Source organism: Anticarsia gemmatalis, chromosome 30 (genome assembly GCF_050436995.1).
Source record: "Anticarsia gemmatalis isolate Benzon Research Colony breed Stoneville strain chromosome 30, ilAntGemm2 primary, whole genome shotgun sequence".
Lineage (NCBI taxonomy): Eukaryota > Metazoa > Arthropoda > Insecta > Lepidoptera > Erebidae > Anticarsia > Anticarsia gemmatalis.
Window position 1 is genome coordinate 2,318,648 of NC_134774.1, and position 26,639 is coordinate 2,345,286.

General features: G+C 37.5%; 2 protein-coding genes across 2 annotated transcripts in view; one reads left to right on the forward strand and one right to left on the reverse strand.

Moving 5' to 3' along the window:
- LOC142985403 (cytotoxic granule associated RNA binding protein TIA1) overlaps positions 1–26,639 on the reverse strand; it is a 196,529-nt gene that overhangs the window by 147,624 nt on the left and 22,266 nt on the right. The gene's annotated exons all lie outside the window — the stretch shown is intronic.
- LOC142985618 (pancreatic lipase-related protein 2-like) lies at positions 14,048–22,446 on the forward strand. The gene is made up of 8 exons (XM_076133901.1): positions 14,048–14,112; positions 16,820–16,994; positions 17,336–17,484; positions 17,898–17,981; positions 19,732–19,878; positions 20,879–21,065; positions 21,666–21,803; positions 22,127–22,446. Exons 1-8 carry the CDS (start codon positions 14,064–14,066, stop codon positions 22,182–22,184), a joined length of 987 nt encoding a protein of 328 aa, XP_075990016.1. The 5' UTR covers positions 14,048–14,063; the 3' UTR covers positions 22,185–22,446.

The window sequence follows — 26,639 nt, forward strand, 5'->3', positions numbered from 1 at the left end:
TAACAGTAGTCAGAAGCTTGAAAGTCTGACAACCAGTCTTACCGAAGGGTATCGTGTTAATACCCAAGTAACTGGATTGTGGAGGTCAGATAGACAGTCGCTGCATGTAAAACACTGGTATCCAGCTGCATCCGGTGAGACTGGAAGCCGACTCCAACATAGTTTGGAACAAAGGCTAAGCGAATATATTTATCATCGGACAACTCACACGCGGCCATTTGATTCCAAACTAAGCACAACTTATACTATGGTAATTAAATAACTGATTTACATAAGTATGGAAGAATTTATTTATGTTTATTATTCTTTCACGAAAAAACTACGGGACGGATTTTAATGAAATCAAATCAATCAATATATCGATAGCTTATAACCTAAATTAACACATAATAAATAAATAAATAAATTTAACCCATTAATGTCCCACTGCTGGGCAAGGGTCTCCTCCCGTAATGAGGGAGGGGTTAGGCCTTGAGTCCACCACGCTGGCCAAGTGCGGGTTGGGGACTTTGCATGCCCTCAATAAATGTATTAAACAAATTTTAGGCATGCAAGGTTTCCTCACGATGTTTTCCTTCACCGTTGGAGCATGTGATAATTATTTCTAATACACACATAACTTGGAAAAGTCATTGGTGTGTTGCCGTCGACCAATTGCGTGGGAGGTGCCAACTTATACCACTCGGCTATCACCGCTCCATTAACACATAGGAAACTTTTTATCCCAGCAAATCATTTCCTTCAAAGTCGCGGGCCAAAGCTACTCATTTAGCAAATGAGCTTGAACACATAATATTATAATGTAACGGGTCTTAAACGAGATTGAAAATTAAAGGAGATACCGTATTTGTTTACCTATATTTTCTGAAGCTGGTTGTCAATTTATCTATATAAGTATGTATTTAGAAGTATATATTATTATGTATGTTTATCAGTTATTTGGTTACAGTACAAGCTCTGCTTAGTTTGGAATTAAATGACCGTGTGTGAGTTGTCCAATAATATTTAATAATATTTATTCTACATTTCAATCGAATTACATCGACCTTAGTCACGGGCTGACATCGTATCCTAACCTTTAATTTTCAATCGCGTTTAAGACCCGTTACATTATAATATTCGATTATTTCATTTTTCCACTACCTTTTTACAAAATTTACGAATATTACCTTATTATTTTTCCACCAAAATCAACCCCAATCACACAATTAAATAACCCCTTACTAACGTAGCCATAATCTGTTGTAAATCTCAATAAATCGCATATGTCTGTCCACGTCGTTCCTGCCCACTCTGCAGACAGTACTAATTGACTTGCCACGACCCCTGCGCCATTTTTATTCCTTTTTCCACAGCTGACGCGATGGCAGTACATAGTGGATGGAATAAGTCTGAGATTTTTTTTCACGTATTTCGCTTTGAAATTGCCGTGGGGTCTATTTTTGTCTCCGTGGCACAGTGGTTTAAGTCACCACTCCAATACTATTGTGTCGGGAGTTCGATACCCACACGGAGCAATTATTTAATTTTGTGCGATCCACAAATAATTGTTTCGGGTCTGGTCGTGCTTTGTGTCCGTTGTTTGTATGTTTGTAAAAGTCCCCGCGACAGAAAAGCAATTCTTAAGGTATGTACATAACTTTAAAAATGACACAATCATTAGCGAATTGAAATAAATGTCAAAAATAAGTAGTTGGCTTTAGTTGTTACTTTCGATATGTATGAAGAAACTGGCCGTCTGTAAGTAAAATAGCGAACTTTGTACCATAATTACTATTTATAATTACAAAACAAGTGACGTACATATTACTATTTAAAACTAATCTATTATACCTTATTGTTTTATCAATTGTAGATACGTCACAAGCCCTGAATACCAATACATATATACGTAGGTATATGTTTATCTAATTTTCTAAATATCAAAACAAACTTCAACGTGTTTTTTCTAACAAAAAACTAAATCATAAACCGGCCAAGTACGAATTGGACTCGCGCAAGATCCGTTCCGTACCATCTCATATATAAAATTCTCGCGTCACAGTTTTCATTACCGTACTCCTCCGAAACGGCTTGACCGATTCTCATGAAACTTTGTGAGCATATTGAGTAGGTCTGAGAATCGGCCAGCATCTATTTTTCATGCCCCTAAGTGACACTTTTTTTTTCTTAATTTTTATGGCAAAACAACGTTTGCCGGGTTTAGCTTGTCAAAGGTGACTGACTGACATAGTGATCTATCAACGCACAGCACAAACCACTGGACGAATCGAGCTGAAATTTAGCATGCAAGTAGATGTTATGACGTAGGCATCCGCTAAGAAAGGATTTTGATCAATTCCACCCTTAAGGGGATAATATAGGGTATTAAAGTTTGTATGACAATTGGGTCCTAAGTCCCTAGTTAGTTATTTATAAAAACCTCAGAAAAAAACCGTTTTATTTGGTTTGGGGATCCTTTTTTCTGTTTTTTAACTACTATGCCAAACGCGCAATTTAACACAATAATGACATTGTTCGCCAAGTAGAATTTTACAATTGTTTAGGTATTAAATTAGTGCATAACTTATCTATATTAATCCAAAATACAAATGAGATTAAAATATTATCAGAATCCACGTGAATTTTGATAAATTCTAATCACGCGACTTAAAAACTGGTTAATTAATGATAACAATTAGATTACTTATTATTATTATTTCTGCTTAATACGTAGAATATCCAAAGGTTGCAAATTGTAATTTTTTTTAAAAACTTCATCATCTGTCTAGTCTTTCTTCCAACTATGTTGGAGTCGGCTTCCAGTCTCACCGGATGCAGCTGTGCTCAATACTAGTATTTTACATGGAACGACTGTCTATCTGAACTCCACAACACAGTTACCTGGGTTATAACATGATACTAAGTAAGACTGGTTGTCAGACTTTCAAGCTTCTGACTACTGTTAACGACTGTCAAAGATCTTTGAAAATGACAGTCGGGACCTACGATTTAACGTGCCTTCCGAAACACGGAGGAACTTTATATGTACGTCACCCATCAACAGAATAGCCAATGAACAGAATAGATAGTAAACCGTTAATTTCATTTATATATTTAGTGGTGAAGATTTTTCCACCAAAAGTATACAACCCTAGAACACATCGATAAAAATGTCTGCCAAAAGAAAAATAATTACAGATTATCTTGTGTTAATTGAAATAAGGGGTCGTGGTCAGTCGTCAGCGATTTTGACCGATCACCCCCTACTCCCCACTTTCACCCCCAAGGGTGGAATGTGGTTTTATTGCGTCTGTATCGGAAAAAATTGGTATTTTTAATTGAGTTAGACGTAACTTTTGGTGGACGTTTTTTGGAAAATGTGTGGATTGTTGCTGGATTGTAGCTTAGTCAGTTTATAAGTTTTTAGGAATTTACTGTTGTATTATTATAGTGTTAAATATGAGTAAAGTGGGGTTGGTATTTGGAGTTTTGTTTGAAAATGTGTTTAATAGTTGTGTGCTTTTGTGTTATGATGGTAGAAGGGATTCAGCGGCTAACTATTATGAATAAATTAAAAATATTTAGGCTGTAAACATCGGAGATTATTGGTTTCCTTCCCTACTTAGCGGCAATTACATAAATAAATGTATTTGCTTATACAACTTTGCAATTAAAAAAGGTACGTTTTATCTGATAGATAGTTTCTTTTTCTATATTTTATTATTTACTAGCTGACCCGCGCAACTTCGCTTGCGTCACATAAGAGAGAATGGGTCAAAATTGTCCCCGTTTTTGTAACATTTTTCATCCGTTCTCTGCTCCTATTGGTAGTAGCGTGATGATATATAGCCTATAACCTTCCTCAAAAAATGGTCTATCTAACACTGAAAGAATTTTTCAAATCGGACCAGTAGTTCCTGAGATTAGCGCGTTCAAACAAACAAACAAACAAACAAACTCTTCAGCTTTATAATATTAGTATAGATAATGCCACTTTTGTTGGAAGTAGTTAGAAGTATAAGAAATTCGCCGAAGTTTCGCTCTCTATAATGTTATTATAATAGTACTATTGTTGTACTTCGGACACGTACGAACTTTGAAGCTCTATCTATCTATCTATCTAATTAGCCCGTTAGCACCTACTGTTGAGTATAGACCTCCCAGTCCCCCTCAGCACGCCACTTTATACTTTGAAGTTCTGCGGAAATAAAAAAGAACCAGCTCAAAACTGCAGCAGATTGACACTGCGTAATATTTTCAATGCGAGTTTAAGACCCATATGGTTTGCAAGAACATTATAATCCTAAAATAACCTTTTCTTCAAAATCCAGTTAATATTTAAAATATGAAAACCATCATAAATGATATATACCGAAGGGTAATACCCTCGTATGAACAATTTATGAAGGGGTTGAACCTACCCCTAACGTGTTGAAGCACTTGAGATCAAAAATTTAATTAACTGCAAGGATTAAACCCTTCTCGAAATATTTTTGAAACATATTTTTCGTGTGCGTAGTACTCGTAACCGGTGGTCCTGTATGACAACATGTATGTATGTGTATGAAGCGAAGGAAGTTTGTAAGGATGTGGCTTTCTCTATGCCTACCTATGAGAAGAAGGCGTGATTATATTGTATTTTTCGAAATATAAGTCTCAAGTAGGTATGTGATACTATTCGCTTGCGTCACATAAGAATAAGAATGAGTCATATTTTTCCCCGTTTTTGTAACAGTTTTTACTGGTACTCTGCTCCTATTGGTCGTAGCCTGATGTTATATAGCCAATAGCCTTCCTCAGTAAATAGGCTATCTAACAGTAAAATATTTATTTCCATTCGTACCAGTAGTTCCTGAGATTAGCGCGTTCAAACAAACAATCAAACTCTTCAGCTTTATAATATTAATAATAATAGTATAGATATAGAATAAATATTCACCTTTTGAGTGGAAATTCCAGTATTCAAAACATAGTATTGTTCACAATTTCTTTTAAAGTAGAAGAAGCCATGAAATTTAAGACAGTATTTATTATACTTTTGCCATCATTTTATGATAACAAACGCAACATAAAATAAAAAAAAAAACATTTACTTAAAACCAAACAATACTTGGACAGTAAATTCAATAAAAACACCCCAAAAATAGTCGTTTATTTCGAGAAAACTTTCGATATTCATCCCCTATAGTTCATATATCAATTTTGAATATAACATCCCGTCTAACACATGTCGCTGAACACTTTAATATCTTTTTTACTTGCACCCCCCCACCCCCTTGGAGGGTAGCCAATTTTCGAGTAGACTGGTGTTATTTGAAGAAATAAATCTAGCGTCGTATAGATCTTTCTTTTGTATGGCTAGTGGTCAACTTCCTGTATTTCTTTTATAGCTTAACCTTTCTTCTAAATTATGTTGGAGTCGGCTTCTAGTCTCACCGGATGCAACCGAGTACTAGTGTTTTACATGAAGCGACTGTCTATTGAACCTCCACAGTACAGTTACCGGGATTATTACACGATACCCTTCGACTTTCAATTTTTTGACTACTATTAACGACTGTCAAAGATCTTCGAAAGTGACCGCCGGGACCCACAATTTAATGTGCCTTTCGAAACACGGAGGAACTCGCGGGTCACCTATCCACAGATCAACCTCGGCAAGCCTAACTTAATCTCAGAGATCAATCCGCGCGGCTGTTGTCAACTAAGCCAGAAGCTTTTCGTATCAGTAAGTTGCTTATAATATTTTTTTTTAACCCGAGACAACACATCACCATGTGGTGATGTGCGTGACTGACTATAAGCGCTTCAATAATAGATAAAAAATATTAATTACTAAGTGAAAACGTGCCATGATTTATTTTGATTAGAAAATTATTTATAGTTCAATTATAAATAGTTTTATAATGTACTATTTTACGTCATTGATATATCTTTGTTTCTAAACAACTGATACGAACCTTATCTTAGTTTATTATTAACTGCACGTTTGACGCAGTGGTTAACGTGGTCACCTGGCCGCAATAACCGTAGCGTGGTGGGTTCGAACCTCACCCGGGACAAATCTTTGTGTGATGAGCACGAGTATCTGTTCTGAGCCTGGATGTTAATGTATCTATATATAAGTATGTATTTACAAGTATATAAGTATGTTCATCAGTTATTTGGTTACCATAGTTCAAGCTCTGCTTAGTTTGGAATCAAATGACCGTGTGTGAGTTGTCCCATGATATTTTGTTATTCACAGTATTAGGGTGGCAGTGGTAGCAGTGATAGCCGAGTAGTATAACTTGTTTGCAGGTTTGAACCCGAGGCAACACACCAATGACTTTTCAAAGTTATGTGTGTATTAGAAATAATTATCGCTTGTTTCAACGGTGAAGGAAAACATCGTGATGCAACCTAGCATGCCTGAGAATTCTTTAGAACAATTCTTGAGGGCATTCAAAGTCCCTAGCCCGCACTTGACTAGCGTGGTGGACTCAAGGCCTAACCTAAAGGGAGGAGACCCTTGCCCAGCAGTGGTATAATTATAGGTACAAAAAATGCTTTTGTATATATTTTTTTGTATTAGATGGGATCAAAAATAGTTAGGCATACAATATGTTAGAAAAAACGGCGTTTTCTTGAATTATTATTCATTGTTATAAAACGAGGGGTTGAGATAGGGGCGGGGGTGTAATTTAAATCAGCTTGAAACAACGGAAGATAGTCACGGAGAGGAAAAATTGTATAATTTACTTCGGGTGGAAAAAAATGTTGAGATGTTATGGATATGACAGTAATTTTATAATTTTGGAAAGACTGTGTTAGTATTAGAAAATGTGAGTCAGTTTTGGGTTTTCTTGACGACAAAAAGGCTGGACTTATTTGGGTAAATTTTGACGGTGTGTTAAATTAAATATGTATATCACAGTAGAGTTATTTTTAGATGACTGTTTTAGTGTTATAAAATGTGAATTGATTTTGTTTTTTTTGACGACAAAATGGCAGGACCTATTTGAGTAACATTTTGGGGATTGATAGATAGTATTATTATACCGGAGAAAGACTAATGATACTACTTAAGTCAATAAGGAAGGGCCGCCCTAGAAAACATACACAACTAATACACAGATCATATCGGTGATGTGTTGTAAAAAGGTCAGGTGCTACTCGTAACTGGCGGTCCTGTATAACAACATGTATGTATGTGAATGAAGCAAGGGAAGTTTGTAAGGATCATACCAAGTGGCGTTCTTTGGTCTCTGCCTACCCCTGAAGGAAGGTGTAATTTTAATGTATACAGATGTAAGTAAGTAAATATTACAGCTCAATTTATAGATAATTTCCAACTTAATAAAAAAAAAACAAATTAAATTAAATTATTTTAATTAACTTTCTGTATGGTTCGAGCGATAGTGTATATAACTGCTAATCACGTGACCATGGGTTCGAGTCCTAGGTCAGACTAATACTAATTACAACTCTGTAATATTGCAAATAGTTTCACTCCATGGCTGTTTGTTTGTTTTAAGCACGGAGACGCCCAGTTCAAGTACCACTATGCGGTCACCCATCTATGGAATGACCGCGCCGATGGTTGCTTAACCCACAGATCGTTTATCAACCGGTGAGCGCAACTGGCTATGGGCGCCTTGTAGAGACAATTCTTTTTTCAAGCCTTATCCACCCTTATATTCCACCCCCTAACATCTGGGACATAAAATTGTGTGTATTGTACCGTGAAATTCAATGTTTGTCTCATTCCCTTTGACAGAGTTCAAGATGGCTGCAGTGAAGAAAAAATGTTAATTAAATTAAAGAGGAATGAAAGATTATTGGGTTGTAATTGTCGATCTGGATTTAGTTCCTGATATAAACATGTTTTTTTTAAGAGTTTGGGTTTCGAAATACATGTTTCTAGACTTTTCGAGGAGCTCGTAGCTTAGTTAGCAACAGCCGAGCGATCTTTGAGGTTAAGCTACATTTGCCGAGGTCGTTTTGTGGATGGGTGACCATCTTACACGTATCGAACTCCTCCGTGTTTTAGAAGGCATGTTAAATTGTAGGTCCCAGCTGTCATTTTCAGAGATATTTGACAGTCGTTAACAGTAGTCAAAAGCTTGATAGTCTCACAACTAGTCTTACCGAAGGGTACCGTGTTATAACCCAGGTAACTGGGTTGTGGAGGTCCGATAGACAGTCGCTCCATGTAAAATACTGGTATTCAGCTGCATCCAGTGAGACTGGAAGCCGACTCCAACATATTAGGTCGGGGACAAGACTTTTCGCACTATAGTATGTATGAACTTGTAATAAAATCTCTTTGACTTCATGAATCACAAATGAGTACACGGTTCATTAGGTTTCTTTCAGTGAGCTAGTAAGGTACCCAAATATCGGGCTTTTTTGTGTAGAGAAAAGATTTTATTACAAGTTTATACATACTATAATGCAAAAAGACTTTTTCCCCGACCTAATAGTTGGAAGAAGGGCTAGGCTGATGATGACAAAACATAAATAAATTTAAAAATTAGACCCATTAATGTCCCACTGCTGGACAAGGGTCTCCTCCCGAAATGAGGGAGGAGTTAGGCCTTGAGTCCATCACGCTGGCCAAGTGCGGGTTGGGGACTTTGCATGCCTTCAATAAATGTGTTAAACAAATTTTTAGGCATGCAAGGTTTCCTCACGATGTTTTCCTACACCGTTGGAGCATGTGATAATTATTTCTAATTCACACATAACTTCGAAAAGTCATTGGTGTGTTGCCTCGGGTTCGAACCTGCGACCACTTGCGTGGGAGGTGTCAACTTATACCACTTGGCTATCGCTGCTATGCCAAAACATTATCTTAGTAAAACACAATAGGTATTATTCTCATTATATCTTCACCCCTGCTACAAAACAGTGATTAGCAGAACCGTCCCGTTTATATGCTTATTAGGCGACCCTTGTCGCCAGTCGCAAAGTTTTCATGTATGGTATAAGGTAGGAGATATAGCGATTAAATATTTTTGTAAAGAAACAACATTTTTTAAGTTCATAATTCAAATTCAAGTTTTTTATTATTGACACAGTCATATGTTAGTTGCGTAGATTGGTAAACGATCAGTGAATTAAGAAACTTTTAGCGCGGCTATAAAATAGGTGGGTAAATGTAGTATTACTACATATAATATAGAAAAAGATGTGTTTACGTCATGCAGGCGGCCTCATGTAAATTATCAGACAAATCTCTTTACAGTATTTTGAACGAAAACATGTTGTGCCGACCTTACTTATCATGGAATAAGAACAAGACAAATAATAGATGGTTTAGGCTGACATTGTTGCAACGCTGGTTTAAAGTAAAACTAATTAGATTGTCTTATTTTGTTTACTTTTAATTTCAATAGTGTTAGACCACGAGCTATGTCGGAAGTAAACCCACAATTACAAAGAGATGGTTAGTGATGACGAAGTGTATGTAAATATGTATCCGCTAAATTCCTATAACTTGTTTTACAAAACATTTTCTTTGAAGAAAAACTCTTGTATAATTAGCGCTCGGGATTTTTTATCGTACTTTTAAGAAGACATTAGATGTTCAAAGTGTTATTGCTTGAATTAACATCGATCGATGTTAAGTAACGCGGGGCGAGGATTAGAAATAGATGGGGGAGCGTTGTGTTTTCTGATTAAGATATTAAATGATTAAATAAACATTAGTTGTCTAGCCTCTGTTATGGAAAGAAGAAGAAAGAAGTGATTTGATGTATGTATGTCTAAAAACATACATATTATCACGGCTGTAACAATCTGCCAAAATTCCCCCAAATAAGGTTATAAATACTTAGTTAGTACTCAATCAATCAAATAAACAAATAAGGTAACCTAACCTTTAATTTTCTATCGTGTTTAAGACCCGTTACATTATAATACAACTAACACTGATTCACAAGTTCTTTTAGACGTTACGTCTCCTTACTACCCCGCGTTTTGATAGAAAGCCACCCTTCATTAAGGGGTGTAACATCCACTTATACATACATACACAACATCACGCTACTTTTACCTAGACGTGTAGAAATATTAGACGGCGAATTTATTGCCGGATAAAGAAACGATTTTGGAAAAATAGATTGAAGAGGTAAGAAAATGAGAGGAAAAGGAAGGAAGAGGTAAGAAAAGGACGGCCCAAAACTAGATGGGAAACTGTCGTGCAGAAAGACATGAGTGTGTGAGGTTACCGAAGACGATGTCGAGGACAGAGCGAAGTGGAGGAGAAAGATCAGGAAGGCTGACCCCACTACCATACGGGATTCATAGCATGGAAGAGAGAGAGAGAGAGAGAGATTGAAGAGGTAAGAAAATACACTAACTTGTCTCGCCGTTAAACATATGTTTGGCGAGTTTATTATGTATTTAATTTTAAGATACTTTTTAATAAATAAAAATTATATAAAAAAAAAAAACAATATCACCGAATAAGTGATTGATAGCGTAACTGATGGATCGGATATATCATCAAATGTATGTATTCCGAACTCTGACAAAATTCCCTATGATAAGTTAATCAATACTTATCCAGGAGTTACGAAACAGACCGTTAGACTCGTTTCCTTACTACCCCGCGTTTTGATAGAAAGCCACCCTTAAGTAAGGGGTGTTACATCCACTTAGAGGTAATAAAAATAACATTGACTTCTCGTCCTGTGTCCGGTTGATAGTGGCCGAGTTAGGGTTGATTTCTTATATGTAGTGGTGAGTAGTAAAGTGTTTCGTGTTTCAGTTTTGTAAAGAGTATTTTAATATCGTATTCCTTATATACCCTTTTTCTTATTAAAAAAGATTATTCCCGAACTAAAATGTTTTTTTTTTAGAGATCACTCGCGAATTAGAATAGCTCTTGTGTCGCGCGAGGACTTTTACAAACATAGACAAACAACGGACAAAAAGTACAACCAGACCCGAAACAATCTAAATCTAAATTAGTGGTTCGATCAAATATTTCTTTCATGTAGGAATCGAATCCACAACCCCTCGACGCAATGGTAGCAGCGTGTGACCTAAACCACTGCGCCACGGAGACAGTCAATTATTGGAACCTCAAACCTAAGCGCGGTCATTCCATACATGGATGAACACATAGTGGTATTTAAACTGCTCGTCTCCGTGCTTCACACACAAAAAAGTCGATCCCGATTGTTGTCAATTAAGATAACAGTCGTTCAGCCACGTCAAAGGCTTGCTTGAACAACTTTGACACTAGGTTGACCACTAACCATACGATAAGAAGAAGACTATACTCTAAAGGAGAAAACAATGTACAGCATAGTGGCTTTCAAACAATTGTCAACTGGCATGCATGATAGCCCACAAGATCCATAAAATTTGTATGTTTATATATCGGTTCTTTTCTCCAAAACTGACAAACACATTTTGAAAAGACATCACAATTACTGAAAAACCTCTACCAGCAATCTCTAATTCCCTTTAACAATTAATTTACACAAACCAGAGATCCGTGGTGTGAATACAAAACCCTCACTTTCAGTCGTGTCACGTAAACCTGTCTTTTGATTTCAAAACGTCTTCATTTAATTCAATTATAAGTCTTTTGGGAAAAGTATTTTTAGAAATGTAGATTAAAAGGAACGATTTTGTAGAAATAGACTTGAGAAAATGATTTGGAATCTAAATATGTGTATTCATTCGAATATAACATTTTAAATTTTGATCTATATAAATAAGAATTCAACATCAAAATGTATGTAACTTTTGAACAACTAAACTAAATTTGATGATTAATTTTTAATATGTTTCTTACTGTCGGGACTAGTTGTATGGGATCAACGGGATCAAAGTTCCCACGGGAATGGAATCAATGGCATTAAATTGTGCTTTACCCGAACGAAATCGGGGCAGTCCTTAATATTTTAACAAGATTACAAAAACATTTACATCGCATGGGAATTGAACCTCCCGGCTCAGAGGTAGCCTGGTTTCGTGCCTCAAACAAATTACAATTAAAGTATTTAAATTATAGATACCATTCATATTTAAGAACTATTTTCGCTTAGCCTTTGTTCCAAAATATGTTGGATTCGGCTTCCAGTCTCACCGGATGCAGCTGAATACCAGTGTTTTACATGGAGCGACTGCCTATCTGACCTCCACAACCCAGTTACTTAGGTATTAACACGATACCCTTCGGTAAGACTGGTTGTCAGACTTTCAAGCTTCTGACTACTGTTAACGACTGTCAAAGATCGTCGAAAATGACAGCCGGGACCCACAATTTAACGTGCCTTCCGAAACACGGAGAAACTCGATATGTTTAGGATGGTCACCCATCCACGGAACAACCTCGGCAAGCGTAGCTTAACCTCAGAGATCGATCCGTGCGGCTGTTGTAAACTAAGCCACGAGCTTTAAGAACAAAAATAATAAATATTTTGTAACAGTTTTGTTCACAACTGTACATCGCCCCTTTCGACTCCTGCTTGACCGCAGATAAGCGGTCATCCTGTATAAACACTTAGTTTGAAACAACCTGTGTCTAAACCTTCGTGTTATAACTACAGGGGGATGCGCAGATGTGACGTGCTTTCATCATATTAGCATTTGCCCATGGCTTCGTTTGCATCAAATTTGTATAGAAACACTACAATAAATGAAATAAATGTTTTGTTTTTGTTTGTTGTATGGTTAGTAGTCAACCTAGTGTCAAAGTTGGTCAAGCCACCCGAGAGGCCTTTGACGTGGCTTAACGACTGTTATCTTAGTAGACAACAATCGGGACCGACCTTTTACGTGCCTTACGAAGCACGGAGACGCCCAGCTCAAATACCAATATGCGATGACCCATCTATGGAATGTCCGCGCCAATGGTTGCTTAACCCACAGGTTGCCACTAGGTTGACCACTAACCATACGATAAGAAAGAAGTTCGGTGGGTAAACGATCAGGGTGTTAACGCGGACATTACATAGATCTACGTGCAGTGTTTGAGCTGAGCGTCTTCGTGAACTTGTATCACAACACGGCTACCTAGGTTATAACACGATACCCTTTGGTAAGACTGTTAGTCAGACTTTCAAGCTTCTGACTACTGTTAACGACTATCAAAGATCTTTGAAAATGGCAGCCGGGATCCACAATTTAACGTGCTATCCGAAATACGGAGAAATTCGGTATGTAGAAGATGATCACCCATCCACAGAACAACTCGGCAAGCTTAGCTTAACTCTAAGATCGGTCCGCGCGGCTGTTGTTAACTAAGCCATGAGCAAGCGAGAAAAACAAATATTATTTTTGATCAAATTATACTCTAACTACGTAACAAAATATTTATTTACGAAAACAATCTTATGACGTTGTCTATTTATCTGATTAAAATATTTGCCTACTAGTTAATTCATAGATTTAATTGATTGAGTGTATAAACAATAATGAAAATTCTTTATGTATTTTTAGGGTCCCATACTCGGAGGGTAAAAACGGGAGCCTGGTACAAAAAGTAGTAAATAAATAAATATCATTGGACATCTTTACTCAGGCACGGTCATTTGATTCCAAACTAAGCAGAGCGTGTCCTATGGTAGATTGTGTTAAATTCGCTAGACCGTTGAGTTGTCTCGTGACAGGACAACGGACGCTATTTTGTCCCAGGAAGTTGAGAGAGTAGATCTCCGTGCCTTGGACAACGCGTAAAGCCGTCCCCACAGGGCTATAAAAATAAACGAATAGAAAGTGTACCTGTGTATTGTGCACACACTTGGACACTAAGTCTGACAACCAGTCCTACCGAAGGGTATCGTGTTATAACCTAGGAAACTGGGTTGTGGAGGTCCGATAAACAGTCGCTCCATGTAAAATACTGGTATTCAGCTGCATCCGATGAGACTGGAAGCCGACTCCAACATAGTTTGGAACAAAGGCTAAGCCAATATGTTTTGGTGGGGATTTCATATACCTTTACCTACACTTTTAATTAAGACAGGTCGTATTATCTTTTAATCCACACATGTTAATTATCAGATAACATTATCAATGGTTTGAGTATATAAATAAAAAGTAATTGTAAGTAAATAACTACCAGATATTTGTGGAAGATGGTCGGTCGTATCGTGTTGTTAGTGGCTTTCGTGGCTTCGGTGTCAGGTAGGCAATTTTAATACTAAATTATATCTAGAGAATAATAATATCTATATTAATATTAATATTATAAAGCTGAAGAGATTGTTTGTTTGTTTGAACGCGCTAATCTCAGAAACTACTGGTCCGATTTCAAAAATTCTTTCAGTGTTAGATAGTCCATTTATAGAGGAAGGCTTTAGGTTTTATATCATCACGCTGCGAGCAATAGGAGCAGAGTACCAGTGAAAAATGTTACAAAAACGGGGAAAATTATGACTCATTCACTCTTATGTGACGCAAGCGAAGTTGCGCGGGTCAGCTGGTAATAAATAAATTTTACCCATTAATGTCCCGCTGTTGGGCAAGGGTCTCCTACCAAACGAAGGGGAGGGGTTAGGCCTTGAGTCCGCCACGCTGACCAAGTGCAGGTTGGGGACTTCGCATGCCCTCAATAAATGAATTAAACAAATTTTAGGCATGCAAGGTTTCCTTACTATGTTTTCCTTCACCGTTTGGAGCATGTAATAATTATTTCTAATACACACATAACTTCGAAAAGTCATTGGTGTGTTGCCTCAGGTTCAAACCTGCGACCACTTGCGTGGGAGGTAGCAACTTATATCACTCGGCTATCACTGAGTTGTTAAAATTATCATTTTATTTATATTTCAATTCCATTATTATAAACTATCCTTCTTTACAATATTATTATTAACAATCCGACCCACGCGGCTTTACTTGCGCCTACAAAAATGTATGTACCTATATTTGATCCTAGTTTTTGAACTACCCCCAAGATGAATTCCACCAACATCGGTTCAGTAATTTAGCCTTGAAACAATAACACACAGACGATTCCTCACGATGTATTTGACAGGTTTAACGACATAACTACCAGCAAGTTATCCAAGTTCCAGTATTTATCTCAAAGTAATCAGTCCCTTTCAAATAACTATCAAGATAAGACCCGCATTTTGGACATGAAAGATTTTCACCCTAAAATTGTGTCCTGTATTTATGTGGAAAATCTAATATATAAAATTCTCCGTCACAGTTTTCGTTGCCATACTCCTCCGAAACGGCTTGACCGATTCTCATGAAATTTTGTGAGCATATTGAGTAGGTCTGAGAATCGGTGAACATCTATTTTTCATGCCCCTAAGTGACGCTTTTTTTTATATGGCCAAACAACGTTTGCCGGGTCAGCTAGTTGTTTATATAAGATAGAGATAATTAACCCATTAAAGCTGAAATTCAGTTTGAGGCGTTCACTGCTTACGTGTCCATAATCGATCAGTGGGTCAAGCAACTTTAGCGCGGTCGGTTCATAGATGGATAGCCGGATAAGATATTAAAACGGAGTTTAACCGTGCTTGCATGCAGAAAATACCAAAAGTACTTTACTAGACCCGAAAATCGAACTTGAGACTTCTTGATCAGCATTGGGATAGACTAGAGGCTCAGAAGTACAATTGTTATCAAATTTCCTTATCACAATTTTCTTAAGATAATATTAATTAATAATAACGCTGGGAAACACACGTGCCATCTATCTGAAGATTAAGATAACAGTGATTAATATTTGGGAAATTCAAGGATAGGTTATTTGTTATACCTAAATGACAAATCGGCAAAAAAACTGAGGAGTTAAATTTGCTAATTTTTCTTTAAAAAAGACAACTCCCGCACTAAATTGCTCTTGTGCCGCGGGGGCTTTAACAAACAATGTACACAAAGTACAACCAGACCAAACAATTATAAATATTATTTGTGGATCGCACAAATAAATGTTCCGTGTCGGAATCGAACCCACGGCCTTCCGACGCAATAGTAGCGGCGAGGTGACCTAAACCACTGCACCACAGAAGCAGTCTATACATTTGCATACCCGCTTATATTATAAGTGCGAAATTTTGTGAGTTTAGATGTAAGTTTGTAAGTCTTTCACGCAAAAACAAATAATGGCTTAACTGCACTTTTGGCGCAGTGGTCAAAGTGGTTAACTCACCGCAATGACCGTAGGGCCGCGTGTGGTGGGCTCAAATCCAACCCGGGACAAATATTTGTGTGATGAGCACGTGTATCTGTTCTGAGCTTGTTAATGTATCTATATAAGTATGTATTTACAAGTATATAAGTATGTTTATCAATTATTTGGTTACCATAGTACAAGCTACGCTCAGTTTGGAATCAAATGACCGTGTGTGGATTACCCAGTGATAACATAATTAAATGAATGCGAAAGTTAGGTATTCTTTTACGCACTACTTACTAAACGGATTTTTATGCACAGATAACTTAAAACCTAGATAAATACCTAGGATGCTTTTCTACGCAATTACTCAATAATAATATTATAATATAACCGGTCTCAAACGCGATTGACAATAAACCCGGGTCCAAAAAAGAGTGATAGTCTAGTGGTTTAAGTTGGCACCTCCCGCACAAATGGTTGCAGGTTCGAATCCAAGGCAACACACCAATGACTTTTCCAAGTTATTAGAAATAATTATCACTTGCTACAACGGTGAAGGAAAACATCGTGATGCAACTTTGCATGCCTGAGAGTTGTTTAGAACAGTTCTTGACGGTGTGCAAAGTCCCCAACCCGCACTTGGCTAGCGTGGTGGACTCAACGTTTAACCCCTCCCTCATTACGGGAGGGGACCCTTGCCCAGCAGTAGGATAAAAATTGGTTAAATTTATTATTATAATCTATTTATCTCCACAGCCCTCCCAGCTGACCCGGTCATCTCGAAGCTGAACCCTGAGGGTCTCCGCTACGACTACATCAGAGACAATGAGGGAGTCCCCCACTTGGTGGACTCTTGGATCAAGGTCAGTGACCTCGTGAGGGAACCGAGGTACAACCCCGATACTGACAATGAATACCATCTGTTCACACGGTAAGCAATTATTGTTCATTTATTTATTCATCCTTGCAACATTTTTTAAAGGTTTCCCCCAATATAGTAGTGCAGGTACATTACAATATTTAAGTACTAGAGACCGCTCGCTACTTCGTCCGCGTGGAAGCCCTTCCCGTTTAAATCCCGATCCCTGGGCAATACCGGGATAAAAAGTAGCCTATGTGTTATTCTGCGTCTTCAGCTACCTATACACCAAATTTCATCGTAATCGATTCAGTAGTATTTGTGTGAAAGAGTAACAAACATCCATACATACTAACAAACTTTCGCATTTATAATATTAGTAGGATCTTTAGCCCAAACCCTTTTCTCTCCAGGTCGAACCCGCTCCTCAGTCAGCCGCTCGTGGAGAACAACGCAGACGTCCTAAGAGCCAGTAACTTCGACCCTAGCAAGAAGACTGCAGTCCTGATCCATGGCTTCTTAGGAGATGTCGTGTCTGGGTTTAACACTGTTCTAGTACCTGGTGAGTTGACAACGCCATCTAGTGGATAGCTTATGACATATCGTCGAGGGTAGTGCAATTCCGCGTATCTCATTGGATAATACTGCGTATCTGCTATTCGATCAAATTTCACACGAAAAAGTTAAAACTACTACTTCGTGGCGCAGTGGTTTAAGTCGCCATGCCGCTACCATTGCGTTGGGAGGTCGTGGGCTCGATTCCCACACGGGACAATTATTTGTCCCACACAATTGATAAAAGTTTGCAAAACTAAAATAAACCTTTATCAATAGTGTTGGTTTTATATGAAAAAATAATCGAAACTAGTTCAAATTCCCACTGTCAAAGTTACCCAAATGATTCAAAATTACCCAAATTGACCTAAAATGATTTAATTTTGATTTTATTATTATAATTCTACCATATTTTTCCAGCCTACCTCCTGGCGGGAGACGTGAACGTCATCATGGTGGACTGGGGCAAGGGCGCTCATTGGGGTCTTAATGGTATTTCATCTGGTAAGTATAGCTGCGATAACAGCTGTTCTATCTCTTATATTACAAAGAAGGTTTAGAAGATAATAGCGCCCTTTACACACACACTCTATCGAGCATGAAACAACAAGCGCGCGTGTAAGGGGAAAGCAAAGAGCACGCGCCGCGCTCATCTGTCCGCGCCCGCGAAGCAAAATCGCTCTCTCGGAGCGCGCTGCGCACCCGCGCGTAATACTGTACGATACTAAGAACGTGCGATATAGTGTGTGTAAAGCTGGCTATTGGTATTCCTTTTCGTTGAAAGTAGGAGAGTTGAAATAGTCAAGAGTTAAACTAAAATATGGAGAAATTTAGACAGTGAAAGACTTTGTATATAGCAGTGGCGAAGGCTCCATACAACTCGATTCCTATCGGCTTCCCTTTCTGGACAGACTTAATATTAGTGTTAAATTAATTGTTTACTATTGCCAAATAAAACACAATTAATTAATAATCACAATATTTAAACCGAAATCTTTAACTAGAATCATTAATCTAATCGAAACAGTACGAAAACGCCTACACTTCAAAAATTACGCTCCGCTAAAAACGCAACGTAAGGTATTAATAATGAAATAAGCCGGAGGCGCTGATCGAGAATCGCGTACAATAATAACTATGGCGGCGATGTCGCTTACGACCTTTTGGATCGCGCTTCGCACCGCGCTGCATAGTGGCGAGCAAGCCGGAGGAAGAGCGGGTTGCCTCGCGCTACAGCGCTCGCGCCGCGGCGGACACATAATCTTACGCATGTTTCTGTCGCGGTGCGAGCCGCGTGCAAGAGCGAGATGGAAAATATAAGCTAAGCATCCTGCATAAGTATTAGTTTTTGTCCAGTTTGACATTAGGTCATGTTTGTTTACTGTTTACATCTTTCGCGCGCTCTATTACAAATTAGAATATTTGTGTTTATCACAACATTATTCCTTAATAATTGTGTTTGTGCATAATTGTGAATGTATCAGTATATTAAACAGTAATTGTTTTGCATGTTTCTATTAGAGTAAATTTTCATTTTGTCAGATTTATAGGTTAAACTCATAACAATAAAAGTGTTCTGCGTTTATCCATAATGTGTTTGATATTTTATTGTTGATGAATACATTCTAAATTGCTTGTATAATAAGTTATTAAACAACCAGTGCGAGACAATCATCAATCGTTCGATATACGTTATCTTAAATATGTGCTGTTGTGTTACCTACGTGTTATTACTGAAGACAGAGTAACTTAATACAAAACAAGCATGATTAGGTAGCACATGGTAAGTACCTATGTATTATTAGTCTGTAGAGAGAGAAATAAGATACCTACTGTAGTCGAATGTAGATAATACACTCATATTGTTATTATGCAGTAATACGCTACTTTTATGTCGGCATTCTTACGATGTACATAAAATGTAGGTAGGTAAATACCTAGACAATGACTTATAGCTCCGGCTTACCTTTTGTAAAAAATGACCCTTCGCCACTGGTATATAGTGTCCAAGTATGTGCACAATACACAGGTACACTCCCTATTCCTTCACTCTCATAGTCCGGTGGGACGGTAGACTACACGACAAGTGAGAGCTCAGGTGCAGAACCGAAGGCTTTAAGAGCATGAATCCACAATAACAGTTTTAAATGCGCACATATCTTTCCAAGGATATTTGTGTGCTTTATATACACTTTTTTTATTATTTTCTACACTTTCGAGTATAACCCTATGTCCTATAAACTCTTGTCCCCAGGTCGTTCCGTCGGTCGCGTGCTCAGATGGATCGCCAACACATCTGGCGCTAATCTAGCTGACTTCCACATCCTGGGCTACAGTGTGGGAGCCCACCAGGCCGGTATTGCTGGCAGGACTCTGTTCGGACAGGTCGGCTATATCACTGGTAAGTCCTAATTATCTCCCGACTGAGACGCGGAGTATCCAATTGGAGGTACGGCGTCCTGGCCACTTTATGGTGAATTTTGAAGGAACACCGTCAGGTTTTTAATCGGTATGCCCAAATTTAAAAGCCGGTACGTCTAGCCGGCGGGAGAGCCCGACAGACCCCCGCTTTCTCCCTGGAACGGGACATGCAGTAATGCACTTTCCACAAACAAAAAGTCCTAATTATCTACCTTCCTACTAATATTGTATACTAGCGGCCAGTCCCATCTTAAACACATTTTAGACAAACTTTTATACATAATTTTTTCTCATGAATCGTCCTTTCTATTAAAAAAAACCGCATCAAAATCCGTTACGTGAATTTAATAAGCATACAGACAGTCATAGGGAGAGATGCGGGAAGCGACTTTGTGTAACACAATGTAGTGTAGTGTTTTCTGATTATATTATTGTTAGCTAGAAGCCGCCCGCGGCATCGTCCGTGTGGAAACTCCTTCCGTGTAGATCCCGATCCCTCGGGAACTCCGGGATAAAAAGTAGTCTATGTGTTATTCTGGGTCTACAGCTACCTATATACCAAATATTATCCTAATTCATAATTTGCGTGAATGAGTAATTCACATCTTTACTAATATTAAAAAGCTGAAAATTTTGTTTGTTTGATTGAAAGCGCTAATCTCAGGAACTTCTGGTGCGAATTGAAAAGTTATTTCACTGTTGGATAGACTATTTATTGAGGAAGGCTATAGGCTATATATCATCGCTACGACCAATAGCAATAGCAGAGTACCAGTGAAAAATGATATTTATTCTTTCTTACGTGAAGCAAGCGAAGTTGCGCGGGTCAACTAGTTTATAATATTACTTTTGAAACATAATAAAACCTAAGGTTCTTTACGAATTTGCTTAATTATAAAGTAAATTTTAAAATAAAATACTCTACTCAAAGTCTTCAACCAAATTTTCGTTTTTTTTAACTAAACTGTTTTTTCTCCCAGCCATGGACCCCGCAGACCGTTGGCTCACCAGCCAGCTGTTCCGAGCTGACGACGCCATCTACACCGAAGTGATTCACACCAACGCTGGCAACATGGGTGTGACTCAACCTTTGGGAGATGTGGACTTCTATCCCAATGGAGGTTCCGGCATGCCTGGGTGTTTGACGGCTCTTTGCGATCATTATAGGTAAATTTTCTATGTAAATAGACGCTTATAGACATTTGTGCTAAACGATCTGTGGCTTAAGCAATTGGTGAGGTCATTCTGTAGATGGGTGACCGCGTAGTAGTATTTGAATGCATGGTCTTTTTTTTTAATATTATAAAAATTAAAATCCCCCCCAAGAGCTTAATTTCCCTTTAAAAGTAGAAAATAATAAAAAAACTTAATTTTTAAGTACCTAAGGGCCGTTACACACAGTGTCAGCGGCATGGCTTGTCCGCCGCGGGAGCCGGCGGGCTACGCGACTTGCCGACATCATTTGTTCCTTTCATTCAAGCGATTGATTTGAGCATGTTTTGCCCAGCAGTGGGACATAAATGGATTAAATTGATTTATTATAGTTAATATAATTTCGAAAACTGGACGACCACTAGTTATGATTAAAAGATATCATAAAAATACAGATTCGGAAGCTCTGTGGTTGCCGAATCTCTTAATAGGCGTCCCCATGCAATAAATGTGTTTTTTATTTAGTTTTTTGGTACGGATCCCTTCGTGCGCGAGTAAAACGCACTTGGCCGGTTTAAACTCGAATCAAATTTACAAAATTTTCTTTATTTTCAGGTCATACTTCTACATGGGCGAGTCTCTAAGGACTGGAGGCTTTATCGGACGTCAGTGTGCGACCTACAACGATGCTCTGAACGGAACCTGCGATCTAGAAGGCACTCTTGAGATGGGAGGAGCCACACCTAAGACTGGGTAAGACTATATACCTTATTTTGAAGACAAGAAGGTTTATTTTTGATCGAATAGAAGAGAATTCAGGCAAAAATGAACTTTATTTTAACATAAACAGTGATTTTTAATTCAAAACTAACAGTCTGATTTGATGAATTCTTAGTTAGTAGCGCTCACTGGTCGGTAAACACTCAGTGTGTTAACTTGTACATTACATAGTTGTGGGTGCAGTGTTTGAGCTGAGCGTCTCCGTGATACAAGTCACGCTTGTTGTTTAACATAACAACAGTTCACTACTTTGACACTAGGTTGACCACTAACCATGATTATTATTTTATTTTTAGACAAAAGGGTATCTACCACCTTATTACCAATGGCTCCCCTCCTTTCGCTCGCGGTTAAAGAAAGAAGAAATACTTTATCCCACTGCTGGACAAACATCTGCAGCCTTTAAGAAGCCTAAAAATCAAGATTTTGTAAATAAAAATTAAGCCCACCACTGGGCAAAATTTGCCCACTCTTTGTTAAATTATTTCTGTTGATAAGCTTTTATAGGCCCACTGTTGGGCAAAAGGTTTGTTATGAGTTGTGAAATACTCGTTTGATCCCACGATTATTATTAAAAAAATATGTTAAGAGAAAAAATAAAATGTTAAAAAATATACCTGTGTGTTTTTACGCCTTTTTGTTAATAAGCAGTTATAGCCGAGTGGTATAAATTAGTACTTCTCACGCAAGTGGTTGCAGGTTCGAGCACGAGGCAACACACCAATTACTTTTCTAAGTTATGTGTGTATTAGAAATAATTATCACTTGTTCCAACGGCGAAGGAAAACATCATGATGCAACCTTGCATGCTTAAAAATTGTTTAACATTTTTTTGAGGGCATGCAAAGTCCCTAACCCACACTTGGTCAGCGTGGTGGACTCAAGGCCTAATCCCTTCATCGTTTGAGAGGACACTGCCCAGCAGTGGGCAGAAAAATAATTATGAGTAAAAGTCAAAACACTAATTAGGTCAATTATTGAATCAACCACATTGTAAATCTTTTGAAAAGAGTGTGTGTGAGTTTGTTGCCAGCTCTTCTCATAAGGCTGTACACTTTCCGAGCTAGTGGTAGATTCAGTAATTGTAACGACTATCATAAGTGACAATATTTGACCTAAATGAATTACCCTCGGTTGCTGAGGTACATTTAGCGGTAGTTTATCTATTCAATAGCGTTTTCTTTTTATGAGTTTTAACGCTATTGAATAGATAAACTACCGTAAATGATTTGTTATAGAATTTGAGCTTACACAACGATTCATTAGGAAGACAATAAAAATATAAAGCTGATAAGTCTGTTTGTTTGAACGCGCTTAACTCAAGAACTACTGATTCAACTCGAATAAATACTTTTGAGTTGAATAGTACATTTATTAAGGAAGGCTATGGCATATATAACATCACGATATGACTAATAGGGCTGGAGCAGCACTCTGCAATGCTATGAAAACGGGAAAACTAAAATCTACGTCTAAGTCTCCTCCAAATAAATAAAATTTGTGACCTTCAGAAGGTCATTTAGAACATGTCCGCATATTATTAATCAGTTTTATAAGTTAATCTACTTAATAAAGATAGTAAAGACTTAAACTCATTACTTATTATGTCAAAACACGGCTACGATATGCTACTAATCCTATTAATAATATACCTATATTATAAATGCGAAAGTTTGTGAGAATGTATGTTTGTTACTCTTTCACGCAAATACTACTAAATCGATTACAATGAAATTTGGTATGTAGGTAGCTGAAGACCCAGAATAACACATAGGCTACGTTTTATTCCGGAGTTCCCGAGAGGGATTTACACGGGAAGGGTTTACACGCGGACGAAGTCGCGGGCGGCCTCTAGTTGAAAATAAAGATGTCCGGTTTTTTATTAGATGTTATTGCTTTTTATAAAACGTTATCTTTTCGCCCATTACTGTCCCACTGCTAGGCAAGGGTCTCCTCCCAAACGAGGGAAGGGTTAGGCCTTAAGTCCACCATGTTGGCATAGTTATTGTTGCAAGTGGGGAGCTTATCATAAACTGCACGTTTGGCGCAATGGTTAAAGTGGTCACCTCGCCGTAATAACTGTAGCGCCATGTGGTGGGTTTGAATCCCACCCGAGACAAAACTTTGTGTGATGAGCACGAGTGCTTTTCTGAGCCTGGTTGTTACTGTACCTATACAAGTATGTATTTAAAAGTATATAAGTATGTTTTTCAGTTATTTGATTACCATAGTACAAGCTCTGCTTAGTTTGCAATTAAATAACCGTGTGTGAGTCGTCCAATTATATTTATTATTATTTTATCAAGTACAAGACAATCTCTATTAGATCATGATAGTTTTTATCATAATACATTATTACATATAAGAATAACATACAGAATTATCTATACTAATATTATAAAGCTGAAGAGTTTGTTTGTTTGATTGTTTGTTTGTTTGAACGCGCTAATCTCAGGAACTACTGGTCCGATTTCAAAAAATCTTTCAGTTTTAGATAGCCCGTTTACCGAGGAAGGCTATAAGCTATATATCATCACGATACGACAATAGGAGCAGAGCAGCAGCAAAAAAATGTTACAAAAACGGGGAAAACTTTTACTCATTCTCTCTTATGTGACGCAAGCGAAGTTGCGCGGGTCAGCTAGTCATAATATACAATAGAATAATACTGATAAAAAAACGTCTATCAGAAAATAACAGCCGTGACTAGAAGCACGGAGCGATTAGATAATAATATGGCTTAAGAGATTTTTTTTGCCATATGGTTAGTGGTCAACCTAGTGTCAAAGTTGTTCAAGCAAGGCCTTTGACGTGGCTTAACGACTGTTATCTTAATAGACAACAACCGGGACTGACTTTTTACGGAGCATGGAGACAATCAGTGCAAACACCACTATGCGGTCACCCATCTATGGAATGAGGGTTATTCAGATTAGTCACGAAAATAGTATAGTAGATATATATATTCGCTTAGCCTTTATTCCGAACTATGTTGGATTCGGCTTCCAGTCTCACCGGATGCAGCTGGATACCAGTGTTTTACATGCAGCGACTGTCTATCTGACCTCCACAACACAATACTTGGGTTTTTACACGATACCCTTCGGTAAGACTGGTTGTCAGACTTTCAAGCTTCTGACTACTGTTAACGACTGTCAAAGATCTTCGAAAATGAGACCACAATTCAACGTGCCTTCCCAAACACGGGGAACTCGATGAGTATAAGATGGTCACCCATCCTCAGAACAACCTCGGCAAGCATAGCTTAACCTCAGAGATCGATCCGCGCGGCTGTTGTTAACTAAGCCACGAGCTCCTCTAATATTATAGTAATGTAATAGTATATAAATAGATAATAGTGGTAATTTCCAGTTTTATCGCAAACCGATAGACACGCTATTTAATTTGACAATAAAACAATGACATGGTACTTTCAGTATCTTTTTTATCGGAACATCCATATTACTTACATTTATCTATTAAAATCAGAAAAACAAATTTAAGCTTGTTTTTTAAGCGCCGTGCGTCAGTACTTTAGGCAACAATTATAAAATATTTTGATGTACATTCTTTATCTATAGTTAGCTGATTAATATCGAAATTAATTGTCAAATTATGCAGTTTTCGTCAATTCATTTCAAAATACACACAAAAATCAGTTTTTAATTAAAATTTTACTTAATTAGCACTCCAAACAAAAGTGAACATAAATATCATTAATGTATTAGGTCGGGGAAAAAGTCTTTCCACATTATAGTATGTATGAACTTGTAATAAAAACTCTTTGGCTTCAGGAATCACAAATGAGTACACGGTTCATTAGGTTTCTTTCAGTGAGCTCGTGAGGTACCCAAATATCGAACTTTTTTGTGTAGAGAAAAGATTTTATTACAAGTTCATACATACTATAATGCGAAAAGATTTTTTCCCCGACCTAATATACAGAACACTACATGTTAAACCTAGTTCGTATTTAAAAAGAAAGCTAATACGTGGGCCACTATTTATATTTTGAGCCTAACTATGAAAAACGGTAAACGTGTGAGTGAAAACTACTTTATCGTGTTCTCGGGTATTCTTATGTCATGATCTAGATAGATTTTTATCCGATCGAAATATTTTTTTAATTTTTTTTTTCTTTCCCGAAGACCCCTCAAAAACAAGGTGTTTAAAAGCATAACCTGTTTCTTGAGGCGATGAAAAATCAATGTTTACGGTATTTATTTTTGACGTTTTAGATCTAAATAAAGTCATTTGATGTCAAACTGTAACGGCATTACGAGAAACTCATTAATTAGTTTTTTTCGTGCACATAATAGCCGGCTGTTTAGCCAGATGCGTTACGGCCGGCATTGATTTTATTGAGCTCGACCTGTAGGATTTTGTGATTTTTCCATATTTTAAACCAGTTTTTAGGTAAATTTTTGATTGTAAATCAATAAGAATTAACCATTCTGCATTTTTATAAAGACACTTTGTGCCGTTATAAAGTTTTTATAAAAAATCAAGGGACCATTTGTTCCGAAGTGCTTCAAGCGCGAATATTTTTTTCTGGATTTGGTTCATCTTAAAGCTTCCATAAAGTCGACTGGTGTTTATTTTTGGGTTAATGCGCATTATATCCTAGATCCCCGTTTTATCACCACTTGATACACGTATTTTGAAGCCAAACGATAGACTTTTCAAGCATTTGTTTGCACTAATCGGCGGGAGGACCTTCTCGAATTATTGTAAAAAAAAATTGGTTCATTTAGAAAAAATCTTCTAATCGGAAATGTTGTTACCTAATATTTTATATCTAAGAGTAGA

Excerpts from the sequence above, each read along its gene's own strand:
- LOC142985618 (XM_076133901.1), top strand. The coding sequence starts at position 14,064 with ATGGTCGGTCGTATCGTGTTGTTAGTGGCTTTCGTGGCTTCGGTGTCA. Across the intron at positions 16,995-17,335 it reads GAATACCATCTGTTCACACG|GTCGAACCCGCTCCTCAGTC; the intron begins GTAAGCAATTAT and ends TTTTCTCTCCAG. Across the intron at positions 19,879-20,878 it reads ACAGGTCGGCTATATCACTG|CCATGGACCCCGCAGACCGT; the intron begins GTAAGTCCTAAT and ends TTTTTCTCCCAG.